Source organism: Gymnoscopelus braueri (genome assembly GCF_963280865.1).
Source record: "Gymnoscopelus braueri genome assembly, chromosome: 8".
NCBI lineage: Eukaryota > Metazoa > Chordata > Actinopteri > Myctophiformes > Myctophidae > Gymnoscopelus > Gymnoscopelus braueri.
Window position 1 is genome coordinate 36,729,737 of NC_137609.1, and position 17,831 is coordinate 36,747,567.

At 41.1% G+C, this 17,831-nt stretch overlaps 1 protein-coding gene across 1 annotated transcript in view; it reads right to left on the minus strand.

Moving 5' to 3' along the window:
• Positions 1 to 17,831, minus strand: part of lars1b (leucyl-tRNA synthetase 1b) — a 38,693-nt gene that overhangs the window by 11,352 nt on the left and 9,510 nt on the right. The window contains exons 10-26 of the mRNA XM_080434590.1: positions 17,540 to 17,765; positions 16,523 to 16,610; positions 15,512 to 15,588; positions 15,082 to 15,135; positions 14,778 to 14,918; positions 14,056 to 14,133; positions 13,161 to 13,246; positions 12,571 to 12,636; positions 11,853 to 11,935; positions 10,009 to 10,147; positions 9,552 to 9,764; positions 7,697 to 7,754; positions 7,397 to 7,460; positions 5,527 to 5,710; positions 5,233 to 5,323; positions 3,642 to 3,782; positions 1,902 to 2,042 (exon numbers count right to left, since the gene is read on the minus strand). Of these exons, the coding sequence (XP_080290716.1) occupies positions 1,902 to 2,042; positions 3,642 to 3,782; positions 5,233 to 5,323; positions 5,527 to 5,710; positions 7,397 to 7,460; positions 7,697 to 7,754; positions 9,552 to 9,764; positions 10,009 to 10,147; positions 11,853 to 11,935; positions 12,571 to 12,636; positions 13,161 to 13,246; positions 14,056 to 14,133; positions 14,778 to 14,918; positions 15,082 to 15,135; positions 15,512 to 15,588; positions 16,523 to 16,610; positions 17,540 to 17,765 (1,930 nt within the window). The remainder of the gene's footprint in view (positions 1 to 1,901; positions 2,043 to 3,641; positions 3,783 to 5,232; positions 5,324 to 5,526; positions 5,711 to 7,396; positions 7,461 to 7,696; positions 7,755 to 9,551; positions 9,765 to 10,008; positions 10,148 to 11,852; positions 11,936 to 12,570; positions 12,637 to 13,160; positions 13,247 to 14,055; positions 14,134 to 14,777; positions 14,919 to 15,081; positions 15,136 to 15,511; positions 15,589 to 16,522; positions 16,611 to 17,539; positions 17,766 to 17,831) is intronic.

A 17,831-nucleotide genomic window follows, 5' to 3' on the forward strand; every position in this document is an offset into this window, starting at 1 on the left:
ATGTCAGCATTGGACCATCAACCTGTCAATCAAAGAGCAGTTGCTAATGTAAATGATGCATGCACGCTGGCTGATAGAATAAGTATTGTTGTTTGTTTAGTTTTTATGTAAATATGAAGCCAAACTGGCACCTAGACTTTAAGCAAATGGAATGGGTCTGTCAATCATACAATGCTGTCTCTGGGGGTAATTTACAAAAGTATGATCCTCTCCCTCCTCTTCCCCGCTTTTCCCTCAACGGTAACAAGACCGTAACAAGACCTGCCCAGCGTGAATCAATCGCAGCAGCAGTCTGGCGGCCTGAGATATCTGCCAACATACATCTTGTCAATACCTTGTTTTATGTCGTCTGCTTTCTACCTGAGGCCACTTATCGGAGCACTGAATTGTTAATACACGATAAACTAACTTTCCTACCATGCAAATGCCGGGACCTTTCGGGGCATTTCACTTCGTACCAAGCACAGCTCAAGTACAATTCCAGCAACTGCTGACCTCTCCTGAATACCAAACCTCAATAATGATCAATAATTTGGAAAAGGGGACACCATTCCTGTTGGAAAGTTACATTCAAGTATATAATCCAAGGTCATTGTTTTGTTTTTGTGATTGTTCTTCTTCACGGTAATTTTACAATCTTATTTTCTGTTTTTGTTTCCAATCTACAAGTTTGTGAGCAGCGTAGATTGGCTATTTTTGACTAATGTTCTCCCCAGAATATGGATGCTGGGGTTCAAGTGGTTAAATGTCCCGTCATAATGTGTTAATTTTGCTCCCTGCATGTCTTCATGCCATATGTTTTAAAAAATTTAAATAAAGCACTTTGAATAGCCTTGTTGTTGAAATATGCTATAAAAAATAAAGCATGACCCTCAACTGATTTCAAACTGGTAGAGTTTGAGCCTTGACCATCAAGTCAGACCCAATAAATCACATCAAATTGCTGAATCAAAGCAGTTATTTTATTTGTCCACAACTCTTCAGAGAACACTGAACCGTCCTATAATGCTGCTATGCAGCAAATAGTGGAAAATCTCATTTGTAACAAGCACGTCTTTTATTACTTTCCCCCTCGCTGTGCTGTGCCACCCCACACAACCATGAAGATGCTAGCTACATATCACCTACACAACACATTGCCAACTCGGTCTTTCAATCATCAAAAACATTAATCCATTAAGACCGTGAACACATCTGTATCATTTAAAGATTTCAAAAATAGCAGATACACAAGCTTATAGCGCAGCACTGAGTGCCGCGCTATGAGCTTGTAGATCTGCAATTTTTCTTTAAATCGTAGACAATTTGTGCAAATCTTTGAATACATATATATACGTTTTAAAGCGAACATTTTAAACTCTGTGCTTCTGGGGGTCCCTGGAACAACATATTTTGAGATGGGGGTCCGTGTTCAAATACATATCATTTTGAAATTGAAGAGTTGGAGCACCACTGATATACAGTAGCAACATACTGTTAGGATTTAGAAATCATTTTTAGATATGTATTTGGCCACAGACCCCCATCTCAAAATGTTTTGAGAAGCAAAGAGTTACAAATGTTCGCTTTAAAAAAAAATATATATATATATATATATATATATATATATATATATATATGAACAAGATTTGCACAAATGTTCAAGATTTTTTGTTTTTTTTGCAGATCTACAACCTCATAGCCTCTACTAACTCATAACTCGGTGCCGAGCTATGAGCTTGTATATCTGCTATTTTCAAAGACCCATTTTGAAACATCAATTGCCAGCTCTATCTCTGCCTCTGAAAAAACCAATTCAAAACCAATTTCGTGACGATGACCGGGGCCACACTGACGCGAGTACACACACTACCACTCATAAACCCTGTGCGCATACAGATGCACATGCATGCAGATCTTACTTTGCTCTTGGGCGGTTGCAGGTAGGCCTTCAAGCGCAGTCGGAGGTCGTGGGCGGTCTCCATCAGATACTGGGAGGAACGGATCAGAACCTCGTCGACGGGACCCGCCGCGGGCCATGACGCCTTCATCAGGGCAGTGGGCTGCGAGGGTAGGAGGAATGGTTGAGAAAGAGCTGTTATTTGACCAGTTAAACCCTATATACTGACCGGGGTCCCCCAGAGGTTTATACGTCCTTTTTTCCTCCTCTACACCAAATCTCTTTGCCGAACATAGCCGATCTACAAGCTCTATATCTGCTATTTTTGTTCACCTATTATAATAGGCCCAAAATAGGGATGCTAGGGCTCAGGTCGCATCGATATTTTGGAGGGAACATTAGATTTCCCCCCAAAACCGGCTATTTTTGTAGAAGAGATTTGATGTACACGGAAAAAAGCGGGTCCAGTTTACTGTCCAGAGGGTTTAAAGGGTAAGACCAATTTAGTAGAGGTTTGGGTTGTGTAGTTACCTTGCCATGATGTAACTCCAAAGGTGGGCAAGAAATAAAAAATAATTGATCCATTGATTAGAAATTGATAATTCTAAATATGCTCCTCATTGACTTACATTGTACGGTAAAACAGCTCTCAAAGTCACTCTTTTAGCACATAAATGAACCCAAACATAGCTGATTCAGACAATATAGAGCATCACCAAACCCAGTACTGTTTGTTTTTTTAATAAAAATGTCAACTTCCTGTTGATTTTACTATTTGAAGATCTGGATCCGGATCCGCCGATCCAGTCCGGGTTTTCTACTTATTAAAAATGGCTAAATCAACAGGAAGTTGACATTTTTATTTTTAAAAAAAAACAGTACTGGGTTTGGTGATGTTCTATATTGTCTGAATCAACTTTGTTTGCGTTCGTTTTTGTGCTAAAAGAGTGACTTTGAGAGCTGTTTTACCGTACAATGTAAGTCAATGAGGAGCATATTTTGAATTATCAATTTCTAATCAATGGAGCAATTTTTTTTTTTTCTAGCCCACCTTTGGAGTTACATCATGGCAAGGTAACTACACAACCCAAACCTCTACCAAAATGGTCTTGCCCTTTAAGTGGTTAAGCTGAGGGACTGCCTTGGGAAAAGCAAGGATTTAAAAATAGCAACAGAGAATCACTGATGGAAAAGAACCAGAGAGGGTCATTATCATACTGGAGCCGACTCCAGGGTCACCCCGCCTTTGTAGGAAAGAGAGGAGACACGCAAACGCATGTGGGTATTTGCACCCCCACAAACTACAGAGGGTAAAGATACACACACATACAATAAAGTTTATCAAAATAGGCATACATTTGTGCATGAGGCTCCCTGATGTGCGAGTCTGGCAGAACAGAGACAATATGGTTAGCTATTTGAGGAGGTGTGTCCACAGAGATAGTCCCTGCAGATGAAGCCTGTACTTCTTTCTTTGCTGAGCAGACCACAACTCTATTCAATAACTTAAGAACTAGCATCCCGCGAGTTAAACTGTAGATTTTTTTTTTATCTATTGTGCTATTGTGTATTATTCACTCAAGTGTAGAGAAGTGTAACTACACTAGTCCCTACAGTGACCTCCAGAATTGGTGGCACCCTTGGTAAAGATGAGCAAAAAAAGACTATGAAAAATAAACAACAGGCTGCCACCAGGGTGCCACCAATTGTGGAGAACACAACACATTGTCACCTACAGTAGAGTGAGTAACTTGTGTGTCACCTTGCCGAGGAGGCCCCAAGTGTACTCGCAGAGATGTGGGCAGATGGGTGCCAACAGTAGAGTCTGTCTCTCAATGAACTGGAAGACAAGGTCTCTGTGCATACCCTCGATGGCCAGCTCACGATACTTGTCCTTGGCTGCCTGCAGAAGTGTACAGAAAGAAAAAACACACACACACAGACACACACACACACACACTCGTAAGTAAGAGGGGAGCCGAAGAAAACAAAAGAAAGAGTCACCGGCTTTCTGAGTTCTTGCTCATCGTCAAAATGCTACTTTGCAGTCACAAAGCTGTTCAAATTGTATTTTACTTCTTAACAAAACACAAAACAAGACACTGAAGATAAATCCTAGGACTTGATCTGGCCATGTAGATCTGGCTTGGATTTCCTTGAGCTTTCGGGATTACATAGCGTTTTGGGGCCTGGCACAGTTTACAGAACACACACCCAGAACCACGTTGGAATCTAGTGTTCTGCCGTTTTATGCTTTATCGTTATCGCTATTTTTATTTGTCAACTGTTATTAAACATCCAATCTAACAATGTGCCCGACCAGACAGGCTGCATTTGTTGATAGAATGTATAATTGTGTACATTTTTTAAGCTATGTTGATGAATTACATAGTGTAGGACCACAATGGAAACAAGTCCCCAGGACTTTTTTGTATTATCCTTTTAGCCTTAACCCATTTAGACCGGGAAAGCTTATACGTCTGTGTCATTTTAGGTGTCGCAATGTATATAGCAACAGAATTTAATTTTTTATTTTTTGAACAACAAATCGAAAAATTTCTGAAAACTTAGGTTAGGATTTAACCTACAAGCCCACACGTCACCCAATGTTCGGCCCTGTTAGGGAGTGTGGTTAACACATTGCCTGCCAGGGGCGCCCGCTGGCCTAGCGGTCCAGGCGCATATGCTGGTAATCCAGCTTGACGGCGTGTTGCGGGTTTGACTCCCGACTACCTTTGCTGTGTGTCACCCCCCCATCTTTCTCCCCATTTCCTGTCAGCCTACTGTCCTGTCAAATAAAGGCATAAAAGCCCCCAAAAAAAACTAAAAAAACATTGCCTGCCAAAAACGTATAATATGCGTTCTTTCAAATCCATCACTTGCCTGCCAAGAATGGATTAATTTTTTTTTAAATTCCACAAGAGGGCGCTCTAACACAGTTTAGGAATGATCACTCGACACTCAGAGAAGAAATAGATGGATGTGACGTCATCCCAAAAAACGTCACGTCCATCCGCCCCAACGTTAGGATTTTTAGAAAAACACTTCTAACTCAGATTATTATTTTTTGTTGAGGAAAACCACCCATTTCCAACGAGCCATAGCTCCAAAATGGCCGATTGCGGTAGAAATGTTATTGTTCCAGTGTTCCAGTGGATACACAGCACTCTAGCCCACCCCACAGACACTTTTTTTTGGTTACATTTGTGTACACAACGTGGCTTCCACGGCTTTTCAAAGATCGTCTATTGAAGGTAATAAAAATAAACGCTGGCAAGGGGATAAAAAACTATGTTTTAATATCAGGCACTCAATGTGCTAAGAGACATTTCTCCAAAGGTCAAGTCATTTACCTGGAATTCGAAGAAGCCGCTCTTCAGTGCCTCCTTGTACATCATCCTGTCATAGTGCTGCTCTGTCTTCAGGATGCCTGCGTTCATCTCACTGGACAATCACACACAAACAGTCAAATAGTCAGTCAGTCAGTCAGTCAGTCAGTCAGTCAGTCTCTTAGCACTGTCATTTGATGCCATTCAAACTCTCATCCCTTGCTCTCATTCATTCATCTCTCACTTACATCCCCGCTTTCCCCAACAGCATGCTCTCTCTTCATTCATTCATTCATTCATTCATCTATCTATCTCTACCTGGAGAACACTCTGTCGTTAAAGGTGTCTGCGGGGCCGGTCCTCAAGTTGTTCTGGTTGGCGATCATCTCCTTCACCCACTCCACCCAGGTGTAGAGGCGCAGGATGCCCGCGTCCGCCATGGTCTCCACGAAGTTGGCGTCCTCCACCGTGTCGCCAGCGTCGGCCAGGGCCAGACGCATGCCTGGAGCAGAGGATGGACCACAGGGACAGGGTGGAGAGGTTAAAACAACACAGACGTTCCACCAGAAGTGTGCCCAGTGCTCAGGAACCAGACACCTGCTCAAGCGTGACGCTGTATACATTAGGAATAACTGCTTCTCACATGGCGTAATTAACTCTTTGACTGCCATGGACGAGTTAACGCGTCGAATTCTGCCAAGGCTCAGCCTGCCGTCGACGAGTTTGGACAAGTTTTTGTTTTCAGTGGTTTTCCACTAGATGGCGCTGTTACCTATCCTATGATGATGCTCTCACTGCCTGATGACGTCAGACCCGGAAATGACGTCATAATAAAAAAAAAAGATTGTTTACTTCCTGTTTATTTTCCTGCAGTGAAACGGCCATCTCTGTTAGATCTCCGTTCCTCCTTTTTTTCCCCTCTATGCGTGTAACGAGCCTATCTTTGTGAGGACAGCGGTCACAGAGAATATTCCAGGTACAGTGTCATTTTAGATTTTAGCTAAAGCCATTATTTTATACTTTGGCTATTTAAAAATAGCAGAGTGCAGAGCTATTTTGGAAAAATGATGAAAATGTGTGCAAATCACAACATTTTAACTCAAATCTTTGCTTCTGGAGGTCCCTGGAACAGCATATTTTGAGATGGGGGTCCGCTGCCAAATAAATATCATTTTTAGGGTCCTTGAAATGAAAAAGTTACAACTTCTGCAACTTTTGCGTTTTTCAGAAAACTGTTAAGTAGGGTAATATGCTTCTAGGGCTTCTACTGGTTCTACCGAGTGAAGACCCACCCTCGCTGCCCTTCCAGCCAATAGCATTTGTTTTCGGTTTCTTTTCGGGACTGGAAGTTCCAAGATGGTAAATTTGAATTGAAATAGTGGCTTCAAAAGGGGTCTGTAGAAACCAATGGGTGGCGTCACGGCTCCCTTCGTACATATTTTCCATATTTTTATGCTAGTAACGAACCTGCCACATTATGATGACATTACGTTTTCCCCAGGACCTCTTTCCAAAGGACCTCAAAGGTTTTGAGGTGGGGCCAAATGGAATATTTAACAATCCTCTGCTGGGGAGCCGTTACAAGTGTGTCACCGGCATGTCCCTCTCTAATGTAAAATGACCCACCCAGTGAAAAGAGCTCTTCTGAGGCTAACCTCTTGCTCTAATGTCCTCATAAATATTCCTCCCATCATTTCCCTTCCCTCTCACATCACTTAGTTGCCATCAAAGAGCGCAACAGCAGTGGTGCAGAAAGAGAGACAGAGAGAGAGAGACAGAGACAGAGAGAGTGAGAGAGAAAATGAATGCATCAGTGAACATTAAAACACTGAAATAACGCCTATTCTGATGTAACATCCCAGTATTATTTGAGCAGTTGGTTTAAGTTGAAATTGTATTTCAAAGGACTGGACAATGGCTCTGTAGAATTATAAACTAAATGAGGGAATGCTTCAGAAACAATCAACTCCTCTTCCTCTATAATAATAATAATAATAATAATAATAATACAATTATTATTATAATTAGACTCCACAGAACTCTTTCAAACAGCTAATTTATACAGAAGCAACAGTATTTATTGTGGCTGTATAAGCTGCCATTACAATATCCACAGGAGGCTATAAGAATAACAGGGTGAGATTAGCTGAAAGACAAACAAAACAATTACAAGCTGAAAGAAACATACCGTCTGCTGAGAACTTCTCAATAGCTTCACTGAGGGTGAGGAAGTTTCCTGTAGATTTGGACATCTGGGGAATATTAAAAACAGGGATGTTAGTAGAATATTGCACGCACACGCACACTTTAAAAGTGCCATTGACCATATTCATACCGCTGCCTTTTGCTCTTATACTATTAAATCATACTCTGAGGTCTGATATGATCAAGACGCAATGCAAAATCCAATTTAGATTTAGCAACTTTTACAAACAACCATGCGACAAACAAACAAGCGTGGAGGAGACTTTAAGGGCTAATGACGCACCTTTTCAGAGTTGAGCAGCAGGTGTCCGTTGGCGCGTACCGCCTGTGGCCACTTCCCACTGCGAAGAAGAACACATCGGTGTCACCATCACATTATTCAACATGCATTAGGACTGCCATTCAGCAGCATCGTGCTCATGTTCACTCAACGTGTGAGGTGGCAGTGGTAGATACGTTATGGGTTCGATGTAAACCAACCACTGGTAATGGCTGTCTGATGAATAAGATAGTTGCTGTCGGGCAGAAAACATATATGTCTACAACCGTTACTTTTCAGGAAATGGAGAAAAATAAATATACTTGTGTTCCAATGGATTATTGTCACATTTAGTTGTATTATTTGTATTATCATCATTACAAGAGCGGTGCTCCGGCCTACTCGTGAACGATGCAAGTCGGGAACATGCAAGTTGGAAATGCATGCCCCACCCAATTATGCAAACCCGCTGTACCCGTTGTCAGACACCCATTGTATCCGTCTTGATGATGATTTGTGGAGGTAATGACCAGTAGGCAGCCCAGAAGAGATGATTAACTTGTGGGTCAAAAAGTTCAGCATTCAAGGTCATATTTTGAATTAACAGTTGTCCAGATTGTCATAAAACTTGGTGGGAATTAATATAGGTAATTAGCTGTCAAAAAGATATTATGAACAACATTAAAAAAAAAGTGAATTTTCATGAAACTTAGTGGGAATTATCAGCTGGCTGTCCCGAAGTGATGATTAACTTTAGAGTCACAAGAGACCAAGGACAAGGGGAAAAGTAGTCAACATTAATGTACACAATTTCATAGTGCTAGCAGAGGTGCGCACTCTACAGAGTACAATATTTATAGTTAATGGACATACAATGCATGGACTAAACTTTTGACATTTTCATAAAATATAGTTGTTTAAGGACAAAGTTTCCAAAGCTGTTAAAGAGTCAGACGTATGGTTTTACCGTAATTGGCAAAGTGTCTTAGAAAATAAATGCTCAACTCTGCTACATTGCTTGGGAATAGCGTATTTTCCTTGCTTTCGTTAACACACAGGTGACACGGAAAATGATGACAGTGTAAATCGCCAACTTGGGATCAGCCAACCATTTTTCGAAACTGCTGAATATTTGGATTGCTCAACCACTTTTAGTATTTTGCTGCACCCTAGTACATCGCAGGGCATACCAGTCCTCATTATCCCTCTCCGTCTGTCTCACTATTTTTTATTTCAGTAAAGCATTCTTAAGCTATGGACTGGTACTATAAAAATACAATTTATTATCTTATATCTTTCTCTTATCTTTCTTTTATTACTATATTTCTCTCGTACTCTGTATCTGTGTGTGTGTCTCTCTCAGCATCCCTTATGCTCATTTATGAGGCACTAATGACATATACTGCTCAAAAAAATAAAAGGGAACACTCTGATCCCTTAATTCTTTTTAGTTTTTCGTTAGCAGTATGTACACAGTTCATGAAAAAACTCAAAAGAATTAAGGGATCAAAGTGTTCCCTTTATTTTTTTGAGCAGTGTATTTACATCTGAAATTCAATTTAAACCAGGCCATTTTGGTCAAGCAACACTTGTGTAAAGGCTCTTGAGTTGTAAGTAAGTAGGTCGGAGAGGCGTATTGTCGGTATCAGCCAGAGTGCGGGAATCTATCCCCGTTTCGCAGTGCGCTAGACCCCTGGGAGATGGACTGCTGAACACACACCAACACCTATCCTCAGCTCCCAGGACTTACCACACCGCATGCCACACCCAAGCTGTGCTACTCATTCGCCGACTTGGCGGTGCCCGGGATCGAACCCATGTGGTCAAGAGGCAAGTGCTCTACCGACTGAGCTAAGACAAGTGTTTTTTACCAACGTACTTGTCTTTGGGCCACATGGCCACGTGGTTGTACAGGTAGTAAGACAGGTGGTTTGGCACGAGGTCTTTTCCGGACACGCGCACGTCCACGGGATACCAGTAGGCAAACTCCCTCCGAAGCTTCTGCAGGTGCTCGTTAGGGATGTCCGTCTTAGGGAACGGAGACGTCTTAAAGAAGATAAAGTCCCACACCTCTCTGGTCATCTGCTCTGGCCTGGGGGTGGGGGGGTGAGAGAGAGAGTGAGGGAGATAGATCTTTATTACTTGTGAAAGGAAATGGCCCTCATTTACAATAGTGCCAAGCTAAGAATACACTTAAAGCCAACATTTGAGGGTAAAATAAATACGCAAATAATATTAATGAAAATTGCACTAGTTGTCATCAAGTAGCCAATGTGGAACTGTGCTGACTACAAGGTTCCTCCGATTCCGGATCCCAACCCTAGTTGTAGGCGTACCTGATGCCCAGCGGTGAGGGCCCCTGTCCGTTGAGCACACCACCCTGCAGGAGGTGAGCCACCGTGTAGTACGCCATGTAGATGGTGGAGTCTGACAGAGACTCGATCAACCACTTGTCGTCCCACGGCAGACGTGTTCCTGTAGCAACAAAGGAACAACGTTACAGGCCTGTCACAATTATTACATAATCAACCGATCGCAATTGTTTGAGATAATCACAATTGTTTTTGAGCGTCAGAATCGTTTCCAGTCATCACAGTATAAATTAATCAGTTGAAAAACCACGACGCGTCACAATGTGACTCATTGTGAGCTTGTAGATTGGCTATTCTTGCAAAACTATATTTACTGGCCGTTATGTGGCCTTCAAATCTAGTCCCGTTGATCAGAGCAATAGTCACCGGGCTATGGCCATTTGAAGTGTTAGATACAGCTGTAACACTGCTGTAGTGCCCCATATGTGTGCAATTTAAGTTTTTGGGTTTGACTATTCATGCCAGACCCCTGAACAGCGTTTGTGCCAGATTTGGTGTGGATTGGAGAAACAGAGCCACTAGGGCCACACTTATGTGACTATTTCCATGGCAGACCCTTGAACAGAGTGAGTTTTTGCCAACTTAGGTCTGGATCGTAGCAACGGTGCACCTGTGCCGGGGACCACATGTGGCCCCTGGTGTGACTATTCTCATAGCAGACCCCTAAACAAACAGTTTGTGCCAACTTAGGTCTGGATCGGAAGAAAGGTGCGTCTCGCAAGTCCAGATTTACGTTTGTGAAGTCCACTGTCGGTCCACCATCAACCCACGCTCTAGGCAATTTTAATATAGGATGATTTTTGGAGTAAGAATAAAGTTAGACTTATTAATGCCTGTTTTGGCCATTACATCTTTTGTTTGCAAAGCTTAAAAAGGCAAAAAGATCTTTCAATATTTAGTGCCAAAAACACAATTAAATTGTTAATCACAATTCATTTGTACGACAATTAATTGCCAACAAAAATTGCATGATCGTGACCAGTTCTGACAACCCTACATGCACACGCACACACAGTGATAAAGATGGGCAGTGACAAGCACATAAAGCCATGCAAAAGCAAATCAGTCACAGTCTACTTTGTACTGAGCGGGAGGTGTTTTATGTGAAGTTTAACCTGCAAAGACAAATCTTTGGACGGAAAATGCAACAAACAGCATGAGCTGATGTTTGAACAATTTACCTGTGGGACTTGGTGTTTTACCTTGCTAAATATATGAGGAGTTACTGGTGGTTATTGAGTTTGTTTAGCGAGTTTGTTTAGCGTGTCTGTCTATTCCTGTGTGGCAGTGGTTTCATCAGAAGTCCTCTAGCTCCCTCTACAGTCCACAGACAATCTACCATTAAACAGCTTAAGCACATGAACCCTACTGTCCCTATGTTGGAGCAAACATTCTGCAAATTATCAATGAGATTTGGTGTAGAGGGAAAAAAGGAGGGGGCCAATTATAGACCTCTGGGGGCCCCTGGTCAATGTATATAGTTTAAGTTGTTACAGAGCTATTACTTCCTATTCACATTGTGTGAATAATCTCTCTATGTGAGACAAGACAGTGTACAGGGCATTACATGGGCTATCAAATGTAAGATATCCAAAGAAACTGAACATCATTCAAACATTGATTTTGTGGAGACCTGTTCTTTCAGGGCACTGGACTTTAAAACAAATGTAAAGTATGTTTGATGAAGCTGATCTTTCATTTTGCAATCAAACCTGAATTCATGATCTACTTCAAAAACTACCCTGCAGTGGTTGGAGGTGCTACTCTTCCAAACATACAGACAAACCGACATACACGCACACACTCACCGAGGCCATAGGTGCGAGAGCAGGCATGCTCCTGGAGCCAAGCCAGTGTTGCTTCGAAGTTCTTCCTGGTCTCCTCACAGAACCTGCACAGTGGAACCAACGCACAGCACATACTGTCAGTGGTGGAAAGTAACTAAGTACATTTACTTAAGTACTTTACTTAAAGTACCATTTCGAGGCAGTTTACTTGAGTATTCCCAACGTCCAATACTTTTACTTCTACTCCACTATATCTCAGAGGCAAATATTGTACTTTTACTCCACTACAATTATTTGAAAACTTTAGTTACTAGTTACTTTGTAGATTTTGATTATTACAAAACATACATTACCCACTTCAGCCCTATCTACATTTTGCCCATTTGAAAACAAGCTCACAATGCGTCGCAAACTTCAAATGGGACATTCTGCATAATGAGTACTTTTTAATTTTGGTACTTTAAGTACATTTTAATACCAATACTCTTGTACTTTCACTCAAGAAAATTTTGAATTACAGACTTTTACTTGTAACAGAGTATTTCTATATTGCAGTATTGATACTTTTACTTTTACTACGTAAGAAATGGGTGTACTTTTTCCACCACTGCATACTGTGTAGAGAACACTAACAGTACACACACACACACACAGTAAAGAATACTCTGTAAAGAACGCTCTAACAGCAGCCCCACATTGCAGAGAAGGCCAGGAGACAAGGGACATGCAGGTGTCTTACGTCTCCAAAGACTTGAGGGCTTCATTGGCCTGCTGCTTCCACTCCACGTTACCATAGTCCAGGTACCTGAAAGACCAGACGGAAATACAATCGATGTTCATTAAAAACAACAGCTGTTTTAAAAAGAACTTTCTGCTGAATTGAGATTTGAACCTGCTGGCGTCGGACTACATATTTGTGGCTAAAAGGACCAACGCAGGATTAAGTAGGCATTTATCACCAATAGCACAACAATTATTATAGTAGCAATAAAATTTAACTTTCTTTAAGAGGAGACTCTTTTTACGTTTCAGTTCAAAATTTGTCAACTCGCTTTTTTGTTTAATTACTTCCAATTTCCCTTGTTTAATCTGTATCGTGAATGAGTTCTCTCTCCTGAATTGGTTAAAATTGGTATCCCGACCTGAAGAGCTGGAGAGACCCCTGTTACTGAACAAACAAACTACAGCAATGATTGAATATAGAGCTATTTAACACTTATTTTAACAAACAAATATCAATTACAGCACCTTTAACTAGTGTTATCTAACCCTCTGCCATAAAGCTACTGAGTTTATCTTAGAAACATAGTGTTTTTTTCCAGCACTCACCACTGGTCACAGAGGGCCACCACACACTCGTCGGCTGATCGGGACATGACCTGCTTTTCAGGCTCCATGTAGACCAGGGCATCTCCCTGGGATGGAGAAATAAACAAGATATTACTCTACTATGTTCAGCTTCATTTACTGCATACTCCATCGAACGCTGTGTTGCTTGCCAGCCAGCACTGAGCTACAGGCACAATTTAGGCTTTAATCACCACATGCAAACTCACAGACAAGACTCACAAAATAACCATGGAACTTTGGGTGCACTCCTGGAACTTCTGAACTCTAAAAAGGTACTACTTTTTAGGTTTGTTTATCACTTAAGCCTTATATAATAGACGATCTACCTGCTCACAACACGTTGCATCCCGAAGTGTTGTGAGCTTGTTGATCTGCTATGTTTGCTATGTTTTGAATTTGTTTGCCTAAAATGACCAGGTTCACAGTGGTTAACCCATTTAGAAGGTCGATTCTACAAATGTTTTCTAAACAGTTTTCTGAAAAACTATCGTTGCTATATCAGTGGTGCTCAAACTTTTTCATGTAAACGCCAACGGCCACCCAAAATGATATGTATTTGGCCGCGGACCCCCATCTCAAAATATTTTCTTCCAGGGACCCCCAGAAGCAAAGATTTGAGTCAAAGATGTTCCCTTTAAAAATGTGTATATATATATATATATATATATATATATATATATATATATATATATATATATATATATATATATATATATATATATATTCAAATATTTGCACAAATGTTCAAGATTTTACAAAACATTTTGAATAGCCCAAAGTATAAAATATGGATAAAGTGGTTGCACAGATGCTTTCCCGGTTTTAACGGGTTAAGTTCGCACACAGCTTTGAAGTCATGTTGGGGTGGCAGTACCTTGTCTATCAACATCTTCTGGATGGGTTTCTTGACATCCTGGACCTTCTGGCCCTTGTAGCCATCCACCAGCATGATCTAAAGGAGAGAGGAACATAAACAGTTTACGTGACCGACTGTCCGTAGTACGCAAAAATGTACAATTCTCTGGATACTGGGCTGGACGCGTCAAAGGTTTACTCAGTGCTGTTTCTCACGACTGAAAAATGTTGTTAGGCCAAGTCCTACGAAAACAGTGTGAAAGGAGCCACCACACTAGTTTTGGTAGCCATACAGCCAACCAGTTGAAGAAATTGCAGGTTGAGGTTTTAACCTTTGCTTTTATGAAATATCCGAGATCATTAGGGTTTTCTGGAAGATTGAACATAATATTCTATTGCTAGTTTGACCAAATACTCTTTAATCTTAAAATAACAAATAACCGTAAATAGGCTATCTATATGCTTACAACGAGTAGTAAGTATAGTAGCCTATTTTTGGTGCGGGACATGTTTCCATAGAAGATATGCTGACATAGAATGCAAATGACTGAAATCAGTCGTGGTCACTGAGAACTTAAATCCATGAATACATACACGTATTACACATACAGTATCTAATGAGTGCCCGGGTGCAAACACCATTATTGGCTATGGACACATTAATTTGCATTCATCTGGCCAAGCCTAATGCACAGCAGAGGAATCAAACCATAGAATCCTTCACGGTAGAATGAAACTCACGCCTTCATAGAATCCTTTAAGGTAGACCTTCTCCTTGGCTTCGGCCAACTTCTCTCTGTCATTCTGACTCTGAATCTTCAGTTCGTCACACACCAGAGGAGCAGACAAGCTCCCATAGCCTGGAATTTCAATTATGGGAACCTGACGTGGACACAGACACACACACACACACAGACACAGACACACACACACACACACACACACACAGAGCATTTCAACAGACTGAACCAAATTACTTTCTCTCTGTGCTGAAGATGGTTGGGTGAAATATAAAATTGTAAGTTCATGGAGGATATTAACTTACTGGCTCAAAAGGCAATACCATCTTGTCTTCAATTCCATACTTCTCCCTCAGGGCCTTTGGGAGAAAAAGAAGAAAAAAACAGCATCAATAGCCACTTGATTAATAGTGTGCAGAGTATGTCATGTGCAGTGTGTAACATAGCAACATCAAAATGGAACAATTCACAAAAAAATTATTCCCGTTTCTGTGCTATTGAATGAAATAGCAGACCTTAGTATTTCTTTGATATTTACCTGGCATTCCAAGTCGGCAGCTTATATTCTTTCAAGATATGTCAACACCTTCTCAGATTTCTTTCTATGCTGAAGCTACAGGTGTCAGGTTACCACATATTGGACTATTATGGATTATTATGTTTGACCTATTGGTGACATCATACATCGTCCTGTTGACATTACACATGCAACTCAGATTTCAGATTTAAACTCACCTGCTTCTTCTTGATGTCTCTAAGAGCAGCAATGTCATCAGGAGCATCAGATGGAACGCTGGTCACCACCCCGGTACCTGAGGAGCACAAGGAACACCACACAGGATAGGTCTTGGTTAAGGGACTCGTTTTTGCTGAGCGGGTGCGGGTGTCTCATTCATGTTATCTGGCTGGATGTCCCTTGCTGGTCTAGGAATTCAAACAAGCAATTTTCTGGGCTCAAGCCCAACATGTTTGCCATCGTCATATGTATAACAAAGAAGTGTTACTTCATCAAAAAGCTGTCAACCAATGCAGATATGAAAACATCTACTGAGATATTCTATCGACGGATGGAAGTTGAAATCCCAATGAAATCCCTAAAGCAACAAAGGCTGCTATGATTCATAGAACTGACAAATCAGAAAATAAATGAATAACGAGCACATTTTGAAGTGTATGCGTATCCCAGTGCACAACCAGCTGAAAATTTTGGACAAATATGATGATACATATTATTAATGTAATAAGCAGTTAAGCACCTGTTGTATTGTACTTTAGTATTTTGCAAATATACATTTTCAGTATCCTTTCTAGCAGGTTGACACATACAGATTATCACCAGGGCATTCGCCCTGGTGATAATCGAGGCATAATAGGGCAAGGGCGAATGCCAATGGCCGATAATATGTTCATCACATATCAATGCCACAACTGTGGCGGACAAGAGTTCCTTCCACAGCAAGGTTGCACACGCTCAGCCCGTGGTGACATTATAGCTTGCGTTGATGGGTCAGTTACGGCCCTATCAGCCCTAGGATTGATAACAGCTATCAGCCCCAGGGCTCAGTTATCACTCTCTCAATCCTTTTATCACACCCCTCACACAGGATACGTGATAAACATGCATAGATGAGGTGTACTTTCCGAGAGGCACGCTGGCAGTGTTTAGCAGTAGTGTTCTGACATCCATCGTTTTTTTGTAATACATCATTTGGATTGTGTTATAAAATAAATGTCTTAAACCCATACCTTTGTCCTCCTTGATGGTGAGCATGGGAAGAGCATAGATGACCTTGTAAGAGGTCAGAGGGGCATTCAGTGCACAGCCCAAAATATCCTGGTGAGAGAGAGAGACTTAGAACCACTCGTACAAATCATATCGGTTACTGAATGAAACCTTCAGTGACAGAGCCTCGTACACAACCTAATATACAATATGTCATGCAGCTGGGAGCTACGATTTAGGTACCGTTATACTGATTTCGACAACGTTTCCAAGGTCCCTCCAGGCTAACAAATAGAAAAATAAAATAAAAAACATCATCTGCAGTAGGGCTGGGCAATAGTGACATGAGAGTAGATACCATGCATGATTTAGCATATTGTAATATTATGATATGGCATAAATGTTGTATTTTCCTGGTTTTAAAGGCTACATTACAGTGATATTTATTTTTAAACTTCCCTGACTGTTTCTAGTTGTTCTATTATTTGCCAAAAATCTCATTATTTAAGTATTGTGTGAAAGAACCCATAGTCATCCTCACAATATCGTCACAAAATCGATATCGAAGTATTTGGTCAAACATATTGTGAATTTGTGTTCATATCGCCTAAGCCTAATCCGCAGGAGAGCATTAACCCATTAAAACCAGGAAAGCATCCGTGTCATTTCAGTAGTTAATATAGTGTCACAATCATTTTATTCACTTTAACCATATTCTATACTTTGCTATTCAAAAATAGCAGATATACAAGCTCATAGTGAGTGACTTTGTGCCACGCTATGAGCTTGTAGGTCTGCTATTTTTGAAAAATCATGTAAATGTGTATATATTTTTAAAGTGATTTTCTTTACTCAAATCCTTGCTTCTGGGGGTTCCTGGAACCATTTTTTTTAGATGGGGTCTGCGGCCAAATATATATAATTTTGGGGGTCCTTTAATGAGGTTTTTTTTTTTCAGAAAACTGTTAGGCTTTAGAAGACATTTGTAGAATCGGCCTCAGGTCTTAATGGGTTAAGTGCAGAGTTAAAAAGCCGGATACCTGTCCCAGTATCTCCATAACCACTGGCACCACTCCATCGTCCTTGGTGAATCCCTGGTAGCTCATGTTTCTGGCAGACCTCCTGGTGCTGATGAACACGTCTCCGTTGGCCGTCTCAAAGGCAATGTACTTCATGTCCGGTCTCACCCAACAGTTGGTCTGGCCGAACATGGTCTCTGGTCTCATGGTGGCTGCCACCAGGTAGATGTTCTTGCCTTTCAGAGCGCTGAACGGAAGCCATGATGATATAGTGTCAAAGTTGCACAGGTGTTATTATGACAGTGTTGTTAAC